Here is a 26,194-nt window from a genome sequence, read left to right as displayed (position 1 = left end):
TAGAGCGAGATGAAGGGGAAAAAAACGAACAAAGCTTTTGACAAAAGAGTTGTATAAGAGATAAGACACTGGAACAGGTTGGAAACAAAACTGGAACCACTGCATTCACATCCTCTGCTGAAAGTACATTTTTCATAGCAATTACCCCATTTTGTTTGGCCTACTTACTCTGCCCCAGCAAAATAATACTGAATATAATGAGCCTTGTCACTACCAATAGTGGATTTAACTATAGTATCAGAATAAAACCTAACAAGCAATTTCCAACAACTACATCATTTAAGATGACTTTATGCCTTAAATGTAGATATTCTGAGGATATCCAGACACACATGAGACACACAGGACTGAGCAATAATTGTTCCAGATAAGTGAAACCTTTGAGACTTCATTAGCCCTTCACATCAAACGCTGATGCATTGTGTACAATTTCCATGTAAGAACATTTACCCGGTGATTTCAAGAAGGAGCTGCGTGGGCGGCACTCATAGCATGAGCTGGAGCTGCCTGCCGACCTGGTCACACTGCCTGTGCTCCTTCAGCCACCTACTGCAACGGGCTGCTGACAGTCTACACTTCTACTGAAATCACATTGTGCTATTTAAAACAAGACATACTGTCAACTGTCAGTGGTAATTCATAGCAAACACAGTTGGAGTTGGCTGGTTTGATTTAATGTAAATGGTTATTTATATTCCATTTCACAGAATCTGATTGCTGCTGTGTTAGACGCCATTAAAGAAACTTTTTCCTACACAAACACTCAACAGCAGACATTTTTCTTTTCTACATGTTTATCTAGCCTGCCAGCTGACAGTCAGGAGAAAAGCTCTTGTTTTGGGGGGCTTTTTTTACTTCTTTACTTGAGATTTGTTTATGCAAAATCCACTACAGTAGACAAAGGTTGTCAAGACTTGGAAAAAAATAAAAGAAAATTGAATATTTTGTTTACGATATACCTCGAAAATGTGAACAGTTTAAGCCTTCTGTTGCCATCACCTTCCTGTTTAGACGTTTGGGATAAATCCACCCTGAGAGCTGCACAAACACCTTTAGAAAACGTCTCCATAAAGCTGCATGTCTCAGCTCAGATGTACGCCGAACATTGTGCACCGTCATCATTTGAGCTGCACTGTGTCAACCGCCTGTTCTCCAGGTGCTGCTGAGTCATGGTTCATGCTCACTGGTTTCCTAAAGCTCTACAGTGAAGGGGGTGGCGGGGGAGGTTGGGGGGGGGGTTGCAGCACTGACAACCCTCTGTTCAGAAAAATGTCTGATGAGGATGAAAAGGGTTATTTGGGTTGAAAAGCAGTTTTGCATCCTCTTTAAAAGCCAGCCATCAGATGTGAGCCGGAATTTGACACCATCATTTTGTTTCTCATTTGGTGGTGACATGCGGGGGCACAAGGTCTGTCACTCAGAGGCCGGCACCGGCTTCTGTGGACCTCCACTCAGACATGCCTGTCTCTGCTTGTCTTAAAACATGCACTCGAGCTACACCAAGGAAATTCTCTCTTCCTTTCTTTCCCTTTTTTTCTCCCCATCTCGCTTTCTTTTATTCTCCATCTTTCCTGGAAGCTGAAGACAGATTTTGAGAGGCGCATAAATGTTACATACTGTACATAAAAGAGTCAAATTCACACGTTTTCAATATGCATAACCCCTACTTTACTATTACATCTGTACTATCAATATGTATTATGGGAGCATAAATTGAGGTAGTTTGACTGAACATTAAATATTCAATGTAGCTGATTCAAAAGTTTCCTGTGGAGTTTTAGACATCTAGTAGCGCTATGGGGCTATTATTCTACAAGTGGGTCCCTGTTGTATTTGCCTCATGCACATGCACACGTATGGGTGATGCATTACACAGTCCTACCAATGGTGTCAGACTGTTCCACTGATCTACAGGTGGCAGTAATGTGCAAAGATATTGACAGGGGAAGAAGATTACAAGCAAACAATGCTGGATTTAAACAAAAGAAATGGCTTCACAGTGTATTATTTGATGATAGTTTAATGTTAACTTTTGCTTCAGTAGAAAACTCCTTTCCCAGTCAAACAGAGACAAATCCACTACAACAAAACATGTTTTCTCAAAGCCTTTCCCTGGACCCGCGCTGCCAGCTTCCTGCCTTCAAACTCTCTGTTCCATGCCAATCTTTGGAACATACATACAGCCTATATCAAAACATATTTCCCGCCCATCTGGGAAATAAAACCCGTTTGAATCCCGATTCCTGCAGAAGTGTTCTCCCACATAGGATTCCCTCAGGACCAGATTGCAGTTTGCACGGCTGAGGTGGAGGCGCGGAGGTGGAGGCGTCCACCTCCACAGCGGTCTGATGGTGAGACTGCTGCAAATTACTCATGACACTTCCTCTGATGACATTTTTCAACCTCTTCCCTGTTGAATGGCATCTCCAGCCCCCACCACCGCCACCCACCCACCCACCACACTAACACCCTACCCCAACACACACATTAATTCCCCCTTCTATTCGTGTCACAATAGCGCAGCAGAGATTGCTGCCTCCTGCCTCCACCTGATTGACCCCTTTGAGCAGGTGCTGGATCCGATCCAATCACAGTCAATCTTCTTTAAACATTTCATTCTTTAAGCAGAACAGGGGCTCAAAATTCCATCATTCAATGACCCGATCAGTCGCCGATAACACAATCAAGCCAATCCCGGCTTATCCCCGGGGAGCCATTTCAGGAGGGACAGCTGGGAGATGAGACTTCAGACGTACAGAAGGGTGTCAATCTCCCCTGATCCAGCGCTCTCTTTGTGAGCCGCCTTTACTGCACAGCATCTCGTTTTTTTGGAGGAGACTGTCTGATGGATATTTCGAAGGATCAGCAATACTCAGAAATCTATTAAATCTTTTGTTAAAAGTCTCATTCTTTGGCTAAAAGCTCAGTTAAGACACTTGCGTTCACACGTGCGGTGGCTCTATACAAAAAAGACGCACACTAAAAAATGATGTGATTGTACAGCTCTATTCTTCAGCGGCCATTTAAAAGCTACTCTATTGGAAATGTTGCAGGGCCACTGGGCAAATAAAGGTCAAGGGGGATATGAAATAGTTTGTCTAACTGGCCCTTTCCCCCTGTGTGTCCCTGCAGCGTATCCACATTCATAGCCAATTCATTTATATTGCTCTGCCCTTCTCGCTGCTAGTCTCACTCACTAACTACAAGTGACTGCAATGAGATTGAAGCCTCTGGCTAAATCTCCACCGCAAGGCACATGCTCCATCATTGCTGCTCTGATCACTCCTTATAATCACTGGAACCACACTATATCCTCAGCTGATTGGGCGAGTCGCAGCCGAGAGGAAACAATCACAGAATGTCAGCAGATGATGGACACCCGGGCTCTGGAGTGCTGGTGGTCACTGTGAGCTACCATGTAAATGGCATGCAAATGTGCACCTGCACCAGCCGAGGAAGTGGAATGAAGGACTGTGGCCTTTTGATTAGCTTCTTTTCGCTCATATAAAGTGTATTTTTTCCGCATTAATCATCCATGTTTGCTATTTCAGGAGGAGCAATTGTGGATTTGGGTTTTGTTTTCTTCGCAGCTTCAGTCACTTGAAGTCCAGAGTGCTTTTAAAGTGCACCTTCAGAGTGTCAAGTCTCAGCTCTTTTTAAAAGTGGTCACTCATAGGGCTTAATTGCATCGTCGTCCGAGGCTAAATTGAATCCAGCAGTCAAAAAGATAACACAAGAATGATTATATCAATGTCACAACAATGATAATTGGTGATTAACGACCTCAGCACATCTATTTAAAAGCATTGTAAAGGCAGGAACTGAACGAAGCTCAAGGCTAAGTTTTTAATGAACAACGCAACTTTACCATCAAAAAATAATATTAACATTTACTTTCAGAACACTTCCTCTTAAAAGGCAGCAAAATAACACAGATTTAACAACATGTGCCACTGATTTAGTTGGAATACCTGTTTGAATACCTCAAATTCTCCATTGTTGTTAAGGAGGAAGATTTTTTGCAAGTATGCAAAATGAATTCTTACAGTCTTTACAGTCGGTCACAGTTATTTTCCTGCCATTTATAAAATCTAAGGGCACGCAAAATGTCAGCCGTGGTATTAGATTACCGAAGCCCCAGAAGAAATTTCATGCACTAAGCGAGGAATCTTTTTCTGATGCCGTTATAATTTCCTCTCATCTGCTTCCTGTCAGGGTAAGTATGAGAGAAGTATGCAGAGGCCTGCTTGGCTGCAGGTCAAAATGCAACAGATAAAGCAGGCAGCTGGTCTCTCTGCGTTCTGATAATGTTCTCTTACATAATCTTTGGATATCTTTCCATTGTCCTCCTACAGGTGTCTTTTTTTTCACTTTGAGAACATTGTTTCGTCTCAGGACGTGAGGCTCAGCTCTGCTCTGCTCTGTCTAACACAGGAGTGACCTTTGTGCGTCTACCTTTATCCCTCCTGAGCCCAGTGGCAGTGAACTGGTTAAGCTCCTCCTCCACCTCCTCCCATTCAGCTCCACCTCCAGGATCTGGCTCTAGCCCAGTGGAGCATGAGAACCAGGACAGGCTGGACATAAAGGGACGATTGTGGCAGGCCAGTGACATGGAAGCAAGTAGCTCTGATTAAACTAAAAGTCAGCTTGAGGCTCGCACAGCGACGGACGTGAGTGCAGAAAACTGAGGCAGCGAGCAGGACTTGTTTGAGCTTAGCCAAATAAGGGCACTATGAGACGCACTCAAAGCCGATTACAATAAACCAATGAGGAAGCATTAGCCAACCCAGCTAATTATGCCTTTAACTGCGGGGAGAGCTGTTTTCATGCCCGGGCAGGGCTCGGCTGGTACGTCACAGCCAAATTTAAGAGGTGTCATCACACCATCTCCCGTCTTTAATCAAATGCTCGCCTCAGTGGAACATCTCGGGGTGTTTGGGTGTTTTGTTAACAGGTGTTTGTTTTATTGGGAAATATGAGAGATGGCATACAAGGAAGAGAATACTTTAGGGATCAACAAAACACAGAGCATGTCCCATTTTTACCGTCACCACTGGTGTGGTCTACGTTCCTTTATTAAACCTTAATCTCTATTTACAGATTCTACATAGAAATGTAGAATCTGTAGGCAGGGACGTGGATTTTAGTGATAGGAAGTGTTCTGGTTTCCGTTTGTAGTACGCTTGTGAGTCCGAGTAATATTGACCAATCACGTACCAGCAGGCTGCGTGTGCAGGAAACACAGTCCGCATAGAGAGCAGAAGCAGACAGAAGGTAATAAGCCGTAGCTTCTTATTGATCTCTATAAACAGACACCTGCATGCTAACAGCTAACAATCTGCTCAAGATCAAAAATTCAACTTGAGATAAATTCCCTGACCCTGTGTCACGAAAGCCGTTCAGCGTTCAGATTTCCCGACTTCCTCAAAAGCATCAGAAGTGATCGATCCGACCTCCGTTCAACAAACGAGCATTTTGAAAGTAATTTTCTTCTCCTCTTGAGGACAGACCTGACAAAGCTTCATTTAGACTTTTTACTAATCTGCATCATGATGTTGAAAATTCAGCAAAGGTAAGACCCGTCAATTAAAGTCAATCACAAGAAAATTCACAAGGAAGTCTTGACTGGAGTCGTTTATTGCTAACCCCTGGCTACATGCACGGTTCAACATCGTACCCAGAGGCTGTATCGTCTTCAGACTATAGCTAACCGGATCTTTACCTTTTTGTGTCTTCATTCAGTTTCTTTACTGAGGTGTTCTTGCAGATTTAAAGATGCTCAAACTAACACAAAAGCAACACTTGCAAGACACCAAATCCCTGCAAGCACATCTGCTATTCTTCAGCTGCCCATGACCTTTGACCCTAGAGCAAGCACAGTCTCTAAAGTAATGAAATGTATAAAGACTTTATGCATAATAATGTCAGAGAACCTCTGCAGGCTAGTTTTTGGGGTTGGGGTTGGAGTTTCTGCTTGTTATGCAAGCAGACAAAGGCTTTAAGGTGTTAAAAAATACTTACAAAAGATTTTGCATAATGCAAATATTCAGAAAATAATCAGATAAAAAGAGCAAAGAAAAAAATCATCTGTCAGGCGTGATCTCTAAAGGCTAACATTGTCATTTCCAAAACTGCATAAGTCTGCAAAATAGCATATTACAGAGCAAACAGCACACTGCCTCATTTGACTTTATTGCAAGACAGAAAGAGCAGCAGCCTCCAGTTAAGAGTCCTTGAATATAAAGGGAGGCCCGGCAGTGCTGATAAGATTGTCTCATCTGGCTCGCAGGGCTAAGGTGCAGTGTGCAGCCTGAGAAAGAAAAAAAAAAAACGGAAGGCAGGATGTGGCTACTATTAGGCAGGTAATGGGATAAGTCTGAGATGCATTAGAATCAGCCGAACAGAACCACACTTCAGTTCTGTTCAAATGACTGTCACAATCGCTTCTAATGCACACCTTCAGCGTGTACTGTAGGCGACAGAGGGGAGAAAAAAAAGAGGTGGCTGCGGCTCCTCTGAAGTTGTGCCAGGCTCGGGCATGTGCTCTTTCCTAATGGTGTCGGCTGGGAGAGTGGCATGGAGACTGATGTGCATGAGAGCTGTCAGCCTCTCTCCGTAAGAAATGCCGCCTCTCCCTCCCCCCCCTGACAGGATGGAGACGGGAGGGGAGGGGCTGAGGAGGGAGGGGAGGTGAGAGGAGGTGTGGAGGTTACAGACAGAACCTGTGACCCAATTGTGGCCACACCAGCTGTTTCCCTCCCAACCGCCGCCATCTCTGTAGACCACATCCTGCTAATTGGCCTATACTGCCTCGCACACATACACACACACAAACGCAGCACTTTCTAAATAATATCAGTGGAATGGCTTGTTCCCACTGAGGAGGAACATTTGCCTTTGCCTTAAGCTGTAGTTTCCCGATGATTGATAAGTGCTTCAAAACATACTTCCCAGAAATATAAATGACTAGCTGCTAGCCCTGCGACCACGTCGGCTAATGTACCCCTTGACATGCACACACGCAGACAGACAGACTGAAGACTGACTGACAGAATGACACACACACACGCTGCCACCAAGATTCTACGGAGGGGAAACTGAATTAATTGGTTTTCCCTTCTGTGGATAAGTCCTCAGAGTGTTGTGTGTGTGGCGATAATGGCAGGTTGCAGTGACAGGCAGGTTATTTAATAAATCCTGGGATGTGTTAGGCAAAAAAGGAAGGACACACACACAAAACAGAGACAAGGATACCTTCTTTTTGCTCTGCATCTTGTCTGCCATAGCCTACAGTATCTCCTCTGATTTTCTGACACTCAAGCCTGCACACACACAGCCCTAATCATGCACCCACATAAATACACTTAATCGCTGACACACTCACGCATGGCAAGAGCAGTACTGCAGACACATCCAAGCATGCACAAGTAGGGCTATAAAAGCACACACAGAAACATGCACAAGATCTCGCTCAATCAGTCTGATTTGTTTGTTTCCTCCTAAGCATTTGAGGATTCCTCAAGGAGGGAAAAACTTTGTATAATCAAGTCAATTATGTCATTCAATCAAGTCGAAAATCATTTCGAGCCCTTTCTCAGATCCATTGATTGCAAAGTCGTGCTGAATATTTGCTCGCTGAGTTCTATTGTGCAAATAAGCCGGCTTTATTTGGAACGGCAGGCCGGGGCCGTGGCGGGGTCTTCAACGCCACTTCCACAGACACGGAGCAAAACAAAGTCCTTCACCTTCGCCTGGTTCAGTCAGAGAATGACAGAGGGCTTTATAAGGGAGGGCCGGTTGCATATTGTCTCCTAACGGCGGAAAAAATAACAGTTTCTATTAATTTATAACGGCTCTTCTGTCTCCTTCAGGACACGGTGCATTATGTGCCCATGAAAAATCCATCCGGAGTGAAATTGTTTAAGCTCAAGGTCAATAGCTGATGTTACAGGGAGTGTATGAGCTGAAGGTGACCTTGACTGATGTGGAATATGACATGAGGGAAATGGATCTGCGCTCGGTGCTGGGAAATTATCTGTGAAATGCTGCCACTGTATCAAAGCCTGTTTGCGAGAGCGCATGCCCGCGTATGTGTGTGCGCGTGTAAGCGTGTGTGTGTGTGTGTGGTATGCATGTCCTTGTATGATATTGTGTGCATATATGCCTCCCTCAGCTGGGGGTATTGGTCAGGAGAACAGCAGGCAGAAAGTGCTGCAGCAGACAGGAACAAACAGCTGAATATGAGCCTGTGCTGAAAGAACTGGGTGTGCAATAGTGTCGCCACAATATCAAAACTCAACATCATTCGATTCCCTTTTATTTATAGTTATATTTGTAACTTATATCACACTTTAACAAATAAGGAAAAACATGCTTTTGTTTTTAGAAAGAGCTTTGGTCATGGCAGCCGCTTTTCAATCTTTGTTTGCTCTGTAAGCAAAATGCATGTTGTTGTTGACCAGCCATGGAGGGCTGTGTGCAGCTACTGCCATAGCTTCAGTTGTTTGCTCATCACAACAGAGATTTATTTGTCTTACTGTCAGGAAAGGAGCCAAACTGGTGCTGCTAGCTTCTTGTAAGGTTCAAATTCCTGACTGCTGGAAAGATGGGAGAGCTGGCCGTGTGTACAGAAACAATGCACCCTGTCTGAGTCTTTAATGCATCAAATTACCACTTTCATGTCACATTATTGATGATGAGATGTGTTTCATTCTTCAAAACAATCTTACATCCAATCTACGGCTTGAACTTACAATTGTTTTCATTATCGATTTATCTTCAGATTACTTTCATGATTAATTGCTTAATATTTAGTCAACAAAATGTCCAAAACATTTAGAGGTGGGAATCACAGCATCGTATCAGTGGAAGCGGTATCATATCGCATAGCATATCGGTGGGAGCAGTACAGTGTTGGTGGAAGCGTTATCGTATCGTGTATCGTATCAGTGGGAGCAGTATTGTATCGCGTATTGTAACGGTGGGAGCAGTAACGTATCGGTGGAAGCTGTATCATATCCTGTATCATATTGGTGGAAGCAGTATCGTATCGGTGGGAGCGGCATAGAATCGGTGGGGGCGGTATCGTATCGCGTATCGTATCGGTGGGAGCGGTATCGTATTGCGTATCATATCGGTGGGAGCGGTATCATATTGCGTATCGTAACGCTGGGAGCGGTAACATATCGCATATCGTATCAGTAGGAGCAGTATCGTATAGGGTATCGTATCGCGTATTGTATCGCGTATCGTATCGGTGGGAATATGAGACAATGCGCGATATGTGGCCCACAACAACGATAATATCACGATACAGTGATTCTGCCATAATTGATATATTGCAAGACAACCATATAATGATGCATGACAATATCTGATTTTGTTCTTTGGTCAATTAATTTCCTTTCAGCGCCACCGCAGGGAGTCATGAAGTAGTGACGTGGCGAGTCACAAGTGGAAGGAAATCTGTTCAGAGCGCCGTATATTAAAAATTTAAATATCGACATTTGGCAACAGCCCATCGATTATTGTATTGCACAATGATATATTGCTGTATCGGTATTTTGTCCCACCCCTAAAAAAGTGTATAAAAAAGCTCATTGCAATTGTGGAAAGCCTAACGTGCCATCTCCAAATGTGTTTGTCCAACCAACAGTCCAAAACCCAAACATTAATTTTACTGTCATTTATGACAAAGAGAAGCAGCAGATCTTCACTTCTAACAAGCTGGAAGCGACAAATGTTGCGGCTTTAAACAATTCTGAAACGATCAATGGCAACTAATTTTCTCTCAATCAAATAATCAATTAATCGCTGATCCAATCACATACAGCCACACAGCATGTAATGGATCAAAAAAATGCTGAACTTTTGGATATTGTGACAACACTTTGTGGTGTAATAATAAAAAAAATTCTGTCTTACCTTCCCAAACTGTTCAAAATACTGCTTCACATCTTCCACTACTGTATTGGCTGACAAGCCACCCACAAATATTTTCTTTGTTCTTGTGACCATCTGCAGAGAAAAGAGCAAAGAGAGAAGATTAGTGATGAGGACAACCTTTAATGCAGCTCCAGACATATTGAGCGAGAAGCAGATATAATGGGGACCATATAAAAGCAGTGAGGGCACATTGTTGCTGAGCAGGAATAAATACACACACTCAATGTGGTTTCAAAAACACCTCATATTAACAGCAGTAATATTACAAGGTCACAAGTGCTGAAGGTCCTGGCAGGAGAAAATGCTCTTTGCTTCTCTTAGAGAAAAAGCACTTCTGTGAATTTCCCCTCACAATGACATTTCAAATCAAAGCTCTAATCAAAACCGCCTGTGAAAGAATTAAAGACTTCCATTTCATCCATTAAAGTTTATGTTTGTCTTCGTAGAACTTACAAAGAAACAACAGAAATAATTTATGGACTTTCAAAAAAAAAAAAAACAATTAATGAGTGCTGGAAGATGGAATCGGAGTGCATTAAAGGCTCATTTAGTTTCAAACTGCAAGAATATTAAGGATTATTACCCACGGCATCAAAAAGGGCACCAACAGCTGCTGCGGAGAGGACGGGCTAAATTTAGGGGGACGATTTCTCAGGGAAATACAGGAGCAATCCAACACCAGGGTCTTTGGAGATCTGAGGGAGGGACTATTTCTTTTGTGGCACACTATTTAAATGTAAGCTGTTAATTTATGAACTATGGTATATATTTTTAAAGTTAGATTTTATGAAGTGAGATGATGTCGTCTGTATGGATTTTGTTTGTGTTATTTGGCTATATGCTTTTGGTAATTAAATATTGCTATATATACACATTACATGAATTTTTTTGGTAGTGCATATGCAACATTTTGTATTTATTTATAATAGACTTATCTTTGACCTCTGAAACATCTGGTAAGCACAGGGGTGATATTTGCCAATAAATGATAAATAACATTTAACCTTATAAACTAGGGATGCACGATATTAGATTTTTCGCCGATATCCGATATGCCGATATTTTACAACTAATTTAGCCGATTACCGATACCGATACCGATACCGATACCGATATTTTTTTCCCGCACACCTAATTGCAGAGATCATCAACATTCTTCTGTATTGGAATTAGCGTACAGTATAATGGTGATACTCTTATCACATTTGTTACAACGGTCGGGGTGACGGGTCTTGAGATGGTTAATCAAGTTTGTAGTGTTGAAAGACTTTGCCTTGGCTCCTCCTCGCATCACCGAAGCTGAGCAGTCATTGCAAAGAGCAGTTTTGCTCTCTATTTCAGACACTTTGAAAAACTTCCACACCACGGACATTTTGGCTTCTAACTCTCTCGTGCTGCAGGTAGACACACGTGACGTCATCACGCTGCGCCGCGCAGGTCTTCTTCGCGCCGGGGACATTGCGCCGAGGTTGGGCATTTAATCAAGTATGCAGCAGCCCATTATTTTATCGGTTAATTATATCGGCGGATATCGGCGTGTCGGCCGATATCCGATAGTTCACTTTTAAGCCGATATCGGCGATACCGATAACGTGCCGATAATATCGTGCATCCCTATTATAAACCAATAAGTTTTGTGTCACCACACAAGAAAATGTGTCCTTAAAGGTTACAGAAAATGTTAAATAATAGTGATGCTGGAGCACTTCCTGTCTCTATGGCAGCTTTGGCGTTACAGTGGTTATAGCTTTGGCCTGATCTGCCTCTGCAGTGAGAGAGTGTCTCCTCAGCCTGTTGGAACCGACCTCTGGTAATAGACACGCAAAGGTGACAGCAAATGATTTAGCATGTTTGATGTGGACAGCGTTCCCTAGCTTGAGGCTCTATTGACACTGTTAGTGTGTGATCCACTACTCTTAGTCTACTTATTGGCAAACAATAAGACTAATGATACCGAGAGTGAACTTCACTGAAGCTCTTAAACAAAAGAGTAGAGTACTGTAGCTACTGTGATTCCAGAAACACATTTCCCCATACACAATCCTTACTGTCTCCTATAAAGTAGCACATTTACGCTACAGATTGAGAGTTTACTGATATGATGTGGCGTATAATGATTTTTGATGCCTCGCTCTGTAATCTTTCTGGCAAACAAAAAAGGGAGCAGAAAAGGCAGCAGTGAAAGTCACAGCTCTGATCTCCCTCAGCTCGCCAGAATCAAACAAAAATAAATGATGGGGGCAGGATAAACATACTCAAGAGACGCACAGCAAACTATCAAGGAGGCTGAGAGAGTCTACCTTGATCAAAATGCTGACCGAAACACTTTCGATTTATGAAAGAGGCTTAACGCTGAGAAAAAAAAGAAGCAACATTCAGCTCGAGCCGAAGTAACCATCTGTCAAGTGCTTTCCAGGTGCACACAGTCTCACAGGCGCATAGCCTGCACATATGCACACAGCCTCCCACACACGGGCCCGCTCTTATTGCAGTTTGTTTTTTTATTTTGCGACTGTGATTTTTCATGTCTTTTTTCTTGTTGTACCATATTGTTTCACCACCGAATTCAATTAAAAAAAAACAGAAAAATGACTGAGAAAAAAACTGTAAGGACAGTAGAAGCCTGAATGAATTTAAAAAATGGTAATACATTTCACTCGCTTACATTTATTCTCCCCTCTAACTCCAATTTGTAAGCGAAAAAGAGAAAAGAGTTCCGCGCACAGCATGTAGTTCAGCGCTGGAGGTGCTGGCAACTGCATGATGAACACTCGGGGCCCAAACATTGTCCACACAAGAATTCAGACGCTTTAAGCTGTGCAGGATCGATTTTACGTTTCAGTGTGTTGCTGAGGAAACTTTGCAAGCATAGGCAGCGGTCTGCAGCTAGGGGGCGCTATGGCAGGTAACAACCACAGATTTATGAATAAGACCAACACAGACTGGCCGGTAAGCCTTGCAGCAATTTCTCCTAGAGCCTTTCTCTTATGAATTTTTGATCCATGGAGGTTTATAGTTTTAGTTTAATATTCCTCCATCCTAGAAAATAGGCTACATTTAAAATAGTGACATCATCAGGAGTCTATGGGCTGAGCGAGAACTAGCAGCTTGGCCAGCAAATATTCAGCTGTTTGAAGCTCCAGCTGTGAACCTGGAAGTTAGAAACTTGTTCTGCATTCCAAGCGATCAATCCTTATTGGACTGAACAGGGTTGGGTCTGGTATCCAGGTCATGAGAATACCTCCATGATAACATGAGGAAGCTTATACCTTCTGTTTGGGTTCACAAGCATGGCCCACCAGCTAGACAGAGCTCCGGCTGAACATCCACCTCCTGGGTGTATTAAGGAGAACCATATGCATAGTCATATTATAACTCTCTTTGCTTCATTCAGACAGGAACACAACTGAAAATGTCTTAATATTGTAGTCAGTGAAAAGCTCTGATAATTCTATATTGTTCAAATGATGACCAAAGAGCACGTTGATCGTGTTAATAAGGGCCCTGTGTCTTTGACAGACAATAAAAGATGGTTTAAACGTCAAGTACTACTTAGCGATGTCCACTGGAAACAATCTCAAAAGGTGTTAAATACACACAATACACACAAAAGCATCCAATGAACCCTTGACCTTTTATGTAGCACCACCAACAAGTCAACATTTCCACTTGTCCTATACGACACAACACCTTTACAATAATGGCACACTCATCAATATGCATGCAAATTCAAGTCAGGTACATTTAACCTACAAAGCCTAAACTCACCCAATGTGCCTTAATAATATGATACCCTGTATCCTACAGTATTGATGCTAACATACATATGCTACCGTGCTAACTGTATCTTATACTATGCTAATCTCCACACAGGTTTAAATGATAGCTAGCTAAGTTAGCATATGTTAGCTTGTGAAACTCCCATCAGTTTAATATCATGTTGTACGCTAAATATAAGCCAAAATATACATGTTAGCATGCAGGAGTTCAAATGCAACGTTACCAAGGTAACGAGTCGAGGGTTTAAGAAAAGTTGTTTCCATCTTTCATCATCCTAGTATCTTCACCCCTGCTCTATGATTAGCATAACACGCTATCAATGAATCTTAAAGCAATAGTGACATTTTTCCAAATATCTAACATATGATTATCACTGGTGGACATACATATCATGAACTAGCCAGTTTGGGGTTACGCGTTGGCCAAGAGCCAGCAGCTGCATCGCCCCTCCACCCCCTTCCCTCCTCCCCCTCCTCCTCCTCCTACCCCCCAACATCATGCCTGAGGCCTCAGAGGTTATCAGCCTTGGATGCTGCCGCCGGCAACCCCAAGCCAGACAGCTGCTGATAAACTGGCTGTACGCGTATTTATCAACATCACTCACTTTTATCATTGCCAATCTAGGTTAAAGAAAAAAAAAAAACAAGTCAATGTATGTCTGTGCTTCTCTCTCTACATCAGCTGTTTGTCGTGCTTCCCTTCTGGGCCACCCGTCCCCTGGTCATTTTTCGGCCTTGTTCCATCAGGCTGCAGCCAGTCAAGTTCTCAGCCCTGTCTTTAGACTTTGACATGTCTGCCCAGTGGCTGATGGGATTGCTTGAGTCCCGGTACAACACAATTACTTTCTCTATTTTTCTCTCCATGGTGACAATAGACATTAAGCCTCATAGCTTTCTATTGTGTCCCTCTATGCCCAGGGCTGTACCATTAGGTGCTACCATTATAATACTACAGGAGAAAAGGTTACTAATGATTGTCTCATCATTCTGAATGTTGATGCATTATATCAAAAAAGTGCAGAAAGACAAAAGAGCTGCTGCTGTTATGTTTTCCATATGAATCTGCAGCAAGTGCGAGAGCAGCAAGCTGATTGGATGAAATGACTTTGAAATTGCCTTTAATTTGACACAGATCATTCTCCATCATAACGAATGCATTTTCTTTTCAACTGAATCACACACTACGCAGCCCGAACCACTTGGGAACAGAAAATTCCCTTCACTGCATTTACAGCAACATTAGTTCTGATCATTTGGGTCCAGCTGCTGTAGTATTTTCAGAAGTCTTTTTCGACAACATTTCAATTCAAGCTGACATGTTTAAAAATGGACCGCTCTCCAACCCAGTTTTTCCTTTAACCCAATTTTCCAAACATTCAGTTATTTTTGCACACCCCTAAGAGACGGTAAGGAGAGTTATGAGTGTGCATGATTTGACGGCGTGCGCTCACACAGGACTGTGTTTCTAATTTGTTGAGTGCGTGAGGCTGTGCGTTTAAAGGCCCGCAACAATTACTGCCCTGGTACATTAGCATGGTAATAGAAGGTGTGCTGCAGATACATACAGAGAGGCAGAGGGAAATGTAAAAAGCTTCTGGTGCACTCTTATCGACACCTGTTAGCAGTTTTTAACAAAGACAGACAGAACAGAATGAAAACCAAATACTTCTAGAAAAAGGACGACCTTTTTCGCTGAGGTCACCAAGAATAGCAGCAGCAGAAATCTCATGATGTCTGTCACTTAGAAAGTTAGCTCCAAACTGTCCCTCAGTGCCTACTGAAAGCATCAATACATGTTCTGTCATCAGGTTTCTTTATTGTTTTAAATATATTCTCATTTAGAAGAGCAGAGTGCTGAGATGTTTTAATGCGGTCATCTGTAATAGAAATACAAGCCTAAAGGTTGTGTTTGTGACGTCATGCTAGAGCTAATATTGTTTTACTTCAGATCAATTTAACAGGATAAAGACGTCATTGACAAATATGCTAATTGGGCCCCGGTTTAGCTCAGAGTACAGAGGCTACACACTAATCCGGGGAATTACCAGAAGTTGACAAGCGGCCACTGCTGCGATGGCGTCTCCCTACAACATCTGCATGTTTGAATGAAGCTGTCCTCAAAAGCGAACAATTTTATACATTTGCCGCTACTTTCTGTGGAGCTTCACTTTTCACAAAGATTTAAAGGACATCGGGAAGAACCTGTGGAGTCATCGGCTGCTTTTACAGTCGGGACAAACTTTAACTTGGGAAAAAAAAAGTGCAGAATACACAAACATTAACGTCAAGAAGAGGCCCCCTGTATGAGACCGGACACTTTACAGGGATTCACTGGTCGCGCAGAGGACGAAGATATTCTTCAGAAGTGAACTGAGAATATTATAATTATTATATTATCATTACAGTAATTTTGACTCTCTCTGACTGACCTGTAGATGCATTTCGTTCTTCATCGCAAGGCGATTGATGAAATGATCTCGTATAGCGTTCCTCTACTAGCTAGTTAGCATAAACAAGTAAGAGCTGCATGTAAACATTACAGACTGGTAGCATTAGCAGAAACATAGAAAATACAAGCTGAATGTATTAAAAACTGATTTGCCAATGCAACTCGTCTGTGAAGCTTAAATGCAGCTGTTAGTTGATAAAGCTAACTAGCCAGTAGAGTAACGTTATATTAGAGCCCTTAATAAGTGGCGGATGGTTTTATTTCTCTATTTCTTCATTATGTAATCAGGTTGTTGTTGTTGTAAACGATGTCAAATATGTAAAATCTAAATCATGTTAAGATGGCCTGATTAAGGGACCTTCCTTATTAACGAGAGGCAGCTGTCCAACATCTTTAATCCAACTGCCGTCAGAGTCAGCGGGCAGCAGCAGACACTGAGTTGCCACCACAGTAATGGCGGCTCCACAAGATGGCAGCACGCACTACCACCCTCGGCCCTTTGCCACATGTCTCTCTTCCCCTGCTTCCAACACTATCCACTGCCTCATCTATCAAAAAAGGCCCAAAAAATAATCTGAAATGAAAAAAATACATAAATTGACGACACGCTAGACAGAAGCCTTAGCTTTCAACTGCAAAAAGAATCAAGGATCTCACCATTATAGTTTTGATGTTAGATACAGCTAAAAGACGACTTCTCACAGCTAGTTCACAGCCTGCACATTAACAACCCAATTTACACTGCACATAGGTAACAAAATGACATCTTCAATACATTTACAATGTGATGACAGGAAAGACAGAAGTCTGTGAAACTGATTTTAAAAGGGTGATGCACAAAAAATCTCTTGCGACCCCCTGTGGGATGTCCTTTTTCATGGGGATAAAAATTAGCATCTGCACCATCTTGGTTTTAATGAAAGCACGACGCAAACACACACATCTTTTTCAAGTCTGCATTCAGATCATAATTCAATGCATCAAATTCTGTTTGTTAGCAAACATTAAAGATAAAAACAGCTACCCTATCAGCGCCAGATCACCAGCACACACGCTCACATATTCCACCTCGCAGAGTCGGTGCTGGTGCTTTAACAACGTGTGAATAATGTAAGCTATTGTCAGTCCACATGAAAAAGAACAACCAATCCCCAGGTCATGTAAATAGTGTCCAGAGAGGGCTTAAAACTGACTGCTTTGTCTATACACCTCAACAACAACATCCTTCTCCTAGCCTGCAGCACACACACACACACACACACACACACACACACTCAGTGAGACACACTTGGCAGCTGCTGACATCACAGTGAGTATTCAGGAAGAGTGTGTGGGCTAACATAGTGGGAGCACAAACCTGACACCTAGTAAATCTCTGAGGTATTCAAATTATTCATACCCATCACAAAGCATCATACAAGAATATATATAATGCATGTCATAATTCTTTTTATTAGTAGGACAAAGGTGAGATTTACTCCGTTTCTCTTACAGTGATTTGTGGTGGCAAAAGTCTGTTTAAATGTATTAAATGCGCCTGAGTGGGACGGCACAACACAGGCAAGCGTATCCGACACGTCTCGGCCTCATTAGGATGTTAAGTTGGAGGTATGTGCAGTTAAAAGTCTAATGTTCTTATTGAATATTCAGAGTTTGTCCTTTGCTGCAGCAATCTGCCTAATCACTTTGGTATGGTCTGCAGGGGGGCCAAGTGTTTATAATTGGAGCTCCAGACACAACTGAGTCATCCAGACTGCTTAAAAGTGTTCGTAGCAGCCAAGCAGGAACGAAAACTCGACCTTGTCAATAAAGGAAGTGTCCAAAAAAATCCTTAAACTCACACCTTGAAGTTTCAAAGTAAATTGGGGGCTGACTTTTTTTCTGCAAACCTTCACAGACTTGCACACAAAATTAATGCAAAGAACACAGAGGGAATTTGGCTACTTGAACGCAACCCTCTGACTCATAAAGCAGCAGAACAAACTTGGGACATTTCGTTTAAGGCCATGCCAGGCAAGTACTTATCAAAGTCACTCAAGACCATGCTGTTTCACTTTGATGATTTGGATGTGTTGTCTGATTTGCATGTGTCTACATGTGTGTGCGTATGTGCCTCTCCTCATTCCCTCACCAAGTGTAACCACACACCTCATTCCAAACCCTCAGTAATATTGTGCTCCTGCTTTGAGTATGTGCTGTAAAATAAGAAAGAGATAAGCCTGTAGCTAATATTGCGCTGTAAAATATTATTATTATTTGTGGAAATTTCTGGGACTTCTACCTGTGGCAGCAAACACAAATTCAAAGAGCCTCTGTGTTGCAGCTACAAAAAGCTATTAGTGTCTGGAACGTGCATGCAGAACTGAGGCTGCAAAGACAAAGCGGGAATGTTATTAAGTCCCCAAGTAGGATATGAGAGGAAATGAAGATAGTGAGAAACAATATAAAAAAACTGCAGAGAAGAAGGCAGAATGTAATAAAAAAATGTGTAACATACAGTATTTATGCAAAAACTCCAGCTTTCACGCTCCAAATACGGTGCCTTTTAAATTCTGTTCAGAGAGGAAAGGCCGTGACGAACACACGGTGAAAAGGACATGTAAAGGTTTTACTGGACGGGTTGTAAGCTGACCTCTTTTAATGAGAGGTCAAAAATGCCCATCATTGAATTACAGATCAATTTCTTCCATTTTTTCGGTTTGAAATCTTTATCTAAAATTTAAACTTGCATGTCCTCAATGGTTCTTTAAACTGCACCTTACATTGACATTGTCGTTAACATTAGAGATGTTCCAGTCCCCTTTTTTTCCCTTCCAGATACCAATTATGATTACCAGGACTTGAGTATTGCCGGATACCAAGGCAATAAAATACACGCACAGGGTGCTGGTTTAGCTATTTAGCTATCAATAAAGGCAAAAGAGGCCCAACAAAATCTTTAAAATTAAAATCTTAAAAAAAAAAAAAAAAAATACATACAAATACTGATTTTCAATTTTTTTTTTCTTATTTTCTTTTCTGGTTTTAGGCAGTTTGGATTATTTGAGTTTTAATTGGCAAAAAATGCAGCCTCAAAGGAGAAATTCACCCTTGTAAAAGTGTATCGAGATAACTGGTTATGATCTGCCGCTACACAAATAAAATTGGATTTGATTTAAAAAGCCACTGTCAGTCAAAGCTGGTGTTCTCTGTAATCGATGGAAGCAATAATATTTGAAATTGGCGCCATAGCTGTGAAGAAAGTTGTACAAACAGCTCGTGGTGACGCTCATTCTACATTCCTACAACATCCAGCATGCATTGCGCCCCTCCCTCTGAAAGGAACGGCCCAGCGAGAGACGCTGGAGTAAAACACTTCAGTTTCGCTGCAGGCAATGGCTCAGAGCGGAACAGAATCCGAAATACGACGAGAATATACCGGTGGAACGTCTAAAACATTTTCTGCAGTCTACATTTCAAACCTGACGATTTTGAACGAGACATGACTCAGTTACAAATGTGGAACGTCTGGGAGGGAAAACAGGAGAGCAGGCAGCGTTTCAAGGCACCTCACGGAACAAATGATTCCATTTTACTGTGTGTGGTTTTTACAATTTAACACTGCAGACATCGGAGGCGAGCATCCTAGATTGACGAAGTGTAGTTTAACAAGCTCGCTGGCCTCCGCCAGATGACACGTTTTACGTAGTCTGGCGGAGGTTTTCCAGGGCCCATTGGAGAAGCGGATAGCATCCTCCAAAGGCAGAGAGCCAAATTGCATTTTTTTCCCACCATAATGTCATTAGCTCCCCATAATAGTGTGATAGGCGTTAGCGTGATTGCTAACTTTTAGCTAGCTTTACACTCTCTGCTAGCACATTATCATTGATTGTTAGCATCAGGTGATAATTAGCCTAGAATCAGTTTCCACTTCACTTCTTTTCCTCTCTAAAACAGTAGTTATATATATTATTTCTTTAAAGGCTACCTGCATTGACTGTCGTACTTAATACCAATTAGGCGGCATCTGAGGCTTTTCGAATACTGGTATGAATATCAGAACAATCAAAAAAATAATCTAATGGTTAAATTACTGCATGCAAGTAGTGTAACACTTAGGGGGATATTTTTAACCCTGCGACAAATCACCATCAGATGACCAAAGTGGAACATCTCTTCCCTTTAAACCAGCAGAGTATTTCCTCTGAAATCCTAAGATCTGGTTTGCACTGCACTGCTGCAAAGATTTGATGCTGGACTGTTTTGACGTGTGTTGCGCATGTCTGGAAAGCAGTGGAGCCTAAAACTAAAGGTTTCTGCAGCTGAACTCGGAATATCGGTTGAAAAGAAGACACTTTTGGTGAACTGCGAGCGGATATTGTACTGATGGAATGAGTCATGAAAAATCAATGTGGGCGGATGTATGGTAAAACTTTTCAACTCATAAAAACTTGAAGATTATAAAACTGCCTCCTTAATAAGAAGCTGTAACCAGCTGCTTCAATCACACTGCAGTGGACAGGAGCCGGAGCTCATTCTCAAGCAGGAGGCCACAAAGGGAAGCACAGAGGTAAAAATATCAGGCTGTTTCACGGCTGCTCCTCTTGTGATGATATATGGAGAGCGGCAATAAAGTAACTTCATAATGGAACTTTTCATTTTTATTTCTCTCTCTCTCTCAGTCCTCCTGATCTCACTGTTTGGACCGGGCTTTAATCTCTCACCTCCTTTAAAATAAAACAGCGCCACAGATTTTACACCTGCTTTTACAGGATGTAAAATATTCAGACAAGATTTCCTTATCTGCAGTGGTCAGCCTGAGGTGATAAATCAGGGAGAGAGGATGTTTGTATGAATTTCTATTACCTCCTCCTCACATAATTTCTGTTACTGAATGTGTGTGCCTTTAAATGCATTTAGCATGAAAGCAAACACATTTTCAACTGTGCCCTTTTTCTTCTATGTTACCTGTGCAGACACAAACACAGAAGCTATCTGACAGTTTAGTGTCTATAAATAAGCAAAGGATAAAAAGGTCCTGTTTTACAATGATGAATAAATACCACAGTATGTTATATTATCGCTAAGGCATTGTTATAGTTACGATAAATACATCATCTATATCGCTTATCCGGTAGCGGGGCTGGAGCCTATCCCAGCTGTCATTGGGCGAGAGGCTGGGTACAACCTGGACTGATCACCAGTCACAGGGCTAAAGCGAAACGTGCGCGAGGTGTAAACAAACAGCGTAAACAAAGGCCTACAGAAGCGGGGCGGCTGTGGCTCAGTGGTAGAGTCGATCTAGAGAGGTTCGATCCCCAGCTCCCTCAGTCTACATGTCGAAGTGTCCTTGGGCAAGACACTGAACTCCAAACTGCTCCCGGTGGCATAGCCAACGGATATGAATGTGATGACTGATTGACAGTTGGGCACTTTAAGTAGCAGCCTCTGCCACCAGTGTATGAATGTGTGTGTGAATGGGTGAATGTGACATGTAGTGTAAAAGCCGCTTTGAGTGGTCGCAAAGACTAGAAAAGCGCTATATAAGTACAGGCCATTTACTATAGAGACAGACAACATTACACACTCAGATTACAGAGAACAGCTACAGGCAATATTTACAGTCATAAATTAACCTAACGAGCATGTCTTTGGACTGTGGGAGGAAGCTGGAGTAACCCACACATGCACGGGGAGAACATGCAAACTCCACACAGAAAGGCCCCCCACGTCCGAACCAGAATTCGAACGAGGAACATTAAAGCTGTGAGGCGACAGCGCGGTGACCTTTGACCTGATGTGTACGAGACTAAACGTTTACATGTGGGTGCTGCTGGGAGATGGAGTCCTGAGTTGACGACATGTTAGCAGAAGTTGCTGGTCAGGCTTTTGTTTATGGACAAATATGGATGAAAACATAAATATCCTAAATGTTTTGGTATTTTTGCATTTTTCTTTTGTGTCGGATCTTTTATTGGGGCCTGTAAAAGAATATTTGGAGTCGAGGAATGTTGAAATTAATAATACGAGCTATTTATAGGTTAACGCTAAATGTAGGAATATGCCAACAACCAACCCTCAAATGTCAACAAATATCGAGTAACTGATCGTCCTTAGAACTGTAAGTTGGAAATCTAATTCTTATGAAATCAGATGTCAACAACAGAAAATGTGTAGCTCGTATCAGAGCTTCTAAACCTTTTGATTCAGTAATATTGGTGACTCATGGACTGCTCCTTGCTCTAAATTATTATTAAAGAATCTTTCAGTCACTACTCTTCTTTCTCTGGCACACACACACACACACACACACACACACACACACACACACACACACACACACACACACACACACACACACACACACACACACACACACACACACACACACACACACACACACACACACACACACACACACACACACACACACCACATGCACACCATTCTCCAACCCAGTTCCCAGGCAGGTCGCTGAGATCACACATCCAGCTATGATTACAAGGTGTAAGCCTTTATATTGGCCCCCACCTCTCACACATACAGCTGTAAACACAGAGCCGCAGACGGGGAGGAAGCAGACGGGGGATTTCGATGTCATTTCTCATACCTAAAAATAATGGGACAGATAGAAAAAAGCCATCGCACTTTGTTGTATAAGCCACAATTGTTAGCGTTCTGTCGAGGGGATATAATTACTGGCATTCAGATCCCGTCTGTGGCCTCGTTCATAAGCAACCAGAAAGCACCAGAGAGCATCTGTCAATGCAATGTAGTATGATCAAAGGCCTAGACGTTGTGCAGGCACGACGCACACACACACACACTCTCACACACACTCAGGGAAAAACACGGCCAGTCCAGGTAAACACTGCCTGTGCTCATTTGCATCACTAGAGCTGACTCACAAAGAGAAAACAGCCAATAAACAACAAACAAGCGCGCAATCACTTTTACTTTGGAGGGCGTTCTGCACAGGAGAGGAAACAGAAGGAGGGCACGGGATCGTCAAGCGGGATAAGATCATCAGTGAGAGAAAGAGAGAAAGCCGGGCGATAAGCAGCGGCCGCTTCATTGTCCAGTTACAAGTTAAGAAGAAGGGGGCACGGCCCGGTCCACTCCTTCCACTCCTCTCGCCCGCCCTTTAAAGAAAGTGGTCCAATCTCAGCTCTAGTGTGCATAAATAGATCTGTAATTGCTTATTACAATACAATTAGGGCAAAGGGGATGAGAGAAGGAAAGATGCTTAGTGCAAATGTGGAGTGACAGGCCCAAGCACCCAGACCCGGGATTACAGTAGCCGTTTGCAGACGGACTGAAAATGAGAGCGATAAGAGAGAGACAAAGAGAAAGAGAGAGAGAGACAGGAAGAAGGAGTTGGGGGGTGGGGAAGGGCTGTCAAGCACAGGGCAGAAGCTAATGACAAGTCTGGCTTCAACTTGCACAGACGTCTTTGAAGCGCGGCTCTGATCAGAGCTGTGATTGCCACCGCTGCAGGGCCACCACTCCTGTATTAACCTACGCTAACAGCTATTCAGAGAAAGTCACAGGCCCCCCTTTTCAAAACCTGACTCCTGCTAGAAGCGGCCATCTGTGGAACGGCCCCTGCGAGACGGCCCGAGATGTGAGCGCGGGACGCACATGTAAGGGGACGCTGTTTGCATACAGCCTCGCTAGAACAGTGACAGCCAGGCTGAACATGGGGGCCGGTTAGCGCTGATTAGCTGCACTTCCCTCCTCAACCCACTACAGTTATGAAGATTGATAGAAGCAGCTTAGAGCTGATTATAGGGCCCTGGAGATGCATGGGCCCATACCCAAACAGCACATTCACACTGCATTCACAATGAGCACAGCATGCGATCGCTCGGCACAGGCCGGGCATTAAGCAAACGTTGAAGCAATAAGAGGCAAATAAGAGAAATGGACAATGCCAGAAGTGCTCTTAAGAGCTTTTCCACAATATGAATATTATGCTAATTAGATGCTTGCTTGTGGCCAAATCTGGGACATTTGAGCAAGCACGTTATGAACATTTAACAAATTTCCTAGACAATATATTGTGAACATGACGGGACGTCTAAAACTCACTCCAGGGTTATGAGACACAGCGTGCCTTCATGTAGCTGCGGAGGTCTATTTAGCATGCAGAACAGTGGAATTAATCTCGTCCTGACATGAGCCAGCCGTGCCTTGAAACACAAAACAAAAATAGTGAAAACGGTCTTTAATAACACAAATATCTGGGCCTCAGCCATGTCTGACAAAAGCAGGACATGTTTAGGGAGGAGGACGAATCCGCTATAACACTGTAATTCACTTTATTCTAGTTTTAAGTGACGAAAATGTGTCTTAAAAACAAAATAGTTCAATGTTTTTGCCGTAATAGATTCTTCCTCTTTATGGTGAATGTCACACTTTAAGAGTTTCATAGACAAAAGGTTTGTTTTTCTCTCTAACGTATAAGAAGTCTAACTCACAGGCACTCTTTATAGTGTTTGACCTTTTTTTAAAAGTGGGCCCTCATTTTTTTGGTACTTTTATTTTGTGCCTGACACAAGGACGCACATGTATACACGGCTTTTGCAGCATTCAGTCCTGCTGCCATTTATTTTTGCGATGTTACCGATCAACAGTTGGGAATACGGTGCAGAGAAGAAGACAGAAAGGAAGAAGCTGCTAGCAAGGAAACATGGCTGCAGCAATCATCTTTGCTTAAGTTTAATGCAGACGGTAAAGAACTCAACATATTTCTTAGACCTTAAATATAATAATATATAATTCTGCTATATGAATATACCCACCATTTTTAAATCATAAAACCTTTTTATCATAGTAAAGTCAACTTGTGTTTACCGAACACAGAGAGAAGCCGCAGACCTCAATGAACTAATCCAGCTGACCTTTTAAACCGTCTGCAGAGGTCTGAGCAGTCCTGAGCAGTGGTTGACATAGTTTGCTCGTCTCCTCGGTCCAGCATGACACACGCAGGAGACGGAGTCAGGCCCCTGCAGCCGCTTTTAACTGCTATATTTGGGATTGGACTGTGTTCTTTACACCATAGTGCCTCCTGGTCTACTTTGGGCCTCTGCTGCCCTCTCCCTGTCTCTGAACTTGCACTGGGGTCTTCCAGCTTTTGTTGTGCTTTTAAAGCCCGGTTTCACACGGTGCATTTGCAGAACTGAGCCGGCCCTAGCTTTCCAAGAACTCTCAGGGGGAAAAAAAGTCTTTAAACGTACCGTTACGTTTTACAGAAATGTCACTAAAACTCCAGCGACAGTCTTTATGTAAATGGCACAGTGAAGTCGTCATTCAGAAGCGAACCTATAAACTGAACTATTATTATCTTGCAGCAGCATTTGAACAACAGACAGTCCTAGAAAACATGACAAACACAACAGCGAGTGACAGCAGCAGAAACGTTCCCTCTGTAGTAAATAATCTCTCCTGCCGCGGCTGTTTGAGTGGCAGCCGCTTCAATAAGTTGATGTTCTCTTGCGTGACCCTTGACACTGATACCAAATGTTAATTTTTGGAACAAGACCCCTGTCTTAGCGCTGACGGTACGCACCAGAGGGGAAAACAAATGGGATTTTAACTTCCAATTACAATAATGGCTTTTTATGACAGGCCCTCCAACGACGCACCTTACCCCCCAGCCTGCACCGCCCTCCCTCTCTCTCTCTCCCTCGCTCTTTCTCACACACACACACACACACACACGTAGTAGGAAAACAATGCAGCTAATCAACCTGGAACCTTAATCTCTGGAAATGTGGTCATGTGGCTGATGTGATAAGGAAGAGGAGGAGATAAACAGGAGGCGGAGAGGCAACATAAAAGGAGGAATATCCTTGATTCTGCACCTTTAGTTTCTCCTAAGACACACACACACACACACGGCTGCAGGTGACACCAGAAATGCACCCAATCTTTTGTCTCTTATGAATCAACGGTATATTTTTAGTAGTACCAAATGAATTAAGCAACAATAATTAAACCATTTATCTTGTCTAATTAACGATCAAAGCTTTTTTATTCA

At 42.7% G+C, this 26,194-nt stretch overlaps 1 protein-coding gene across 3 annotated transcripts in view; it reads right to left on the bottom strand.

The window, feature by feature from the left end:
• LOC138595947 (RNA-binding protein Musashi homolog 2) overlaps positions 1-26,194 on the bottom strand; it is a 292,330-nt gene that overhangs the window by 189,397 nt on the left and 76,739 nt on the right. For all 3 annotated transcript variants that reach the window (XM_069667486.1, XM_069667503.1, XM_069667495.1), the window contains exon 6: positions 9,925-10,017. In XM_069667486.1, coding sequence (XP_069523587.1) covers positions 9,925-10,017 — 93 coding nt within the window. The remainder of the gene's footprint in view (positions 1-9,924; positions 10,018-26,194) is intronic.

Source organism: Semicossyphus pulcher, unplaced genomic scaffold (assembly GCF_022749685.1).
Source record: "Semicossyphus pulcher isolate SPU_LCO1_2020_fin unplaced genomic scaffold, fSemPul1.0.p SCAF_10, whole genome shotgun sequence".
Taxonomy (NCBI): Eukaryota; Metazoa; Chordata; class Actinopteri; order Labriformes; family Labridae; genus Semicossyphus; species Semicossyphus pulcher.
Note: the sequence above shows the minus strand (reverse complement) of the source record. Positions and strands in the feature narration are given on the sequence as shown.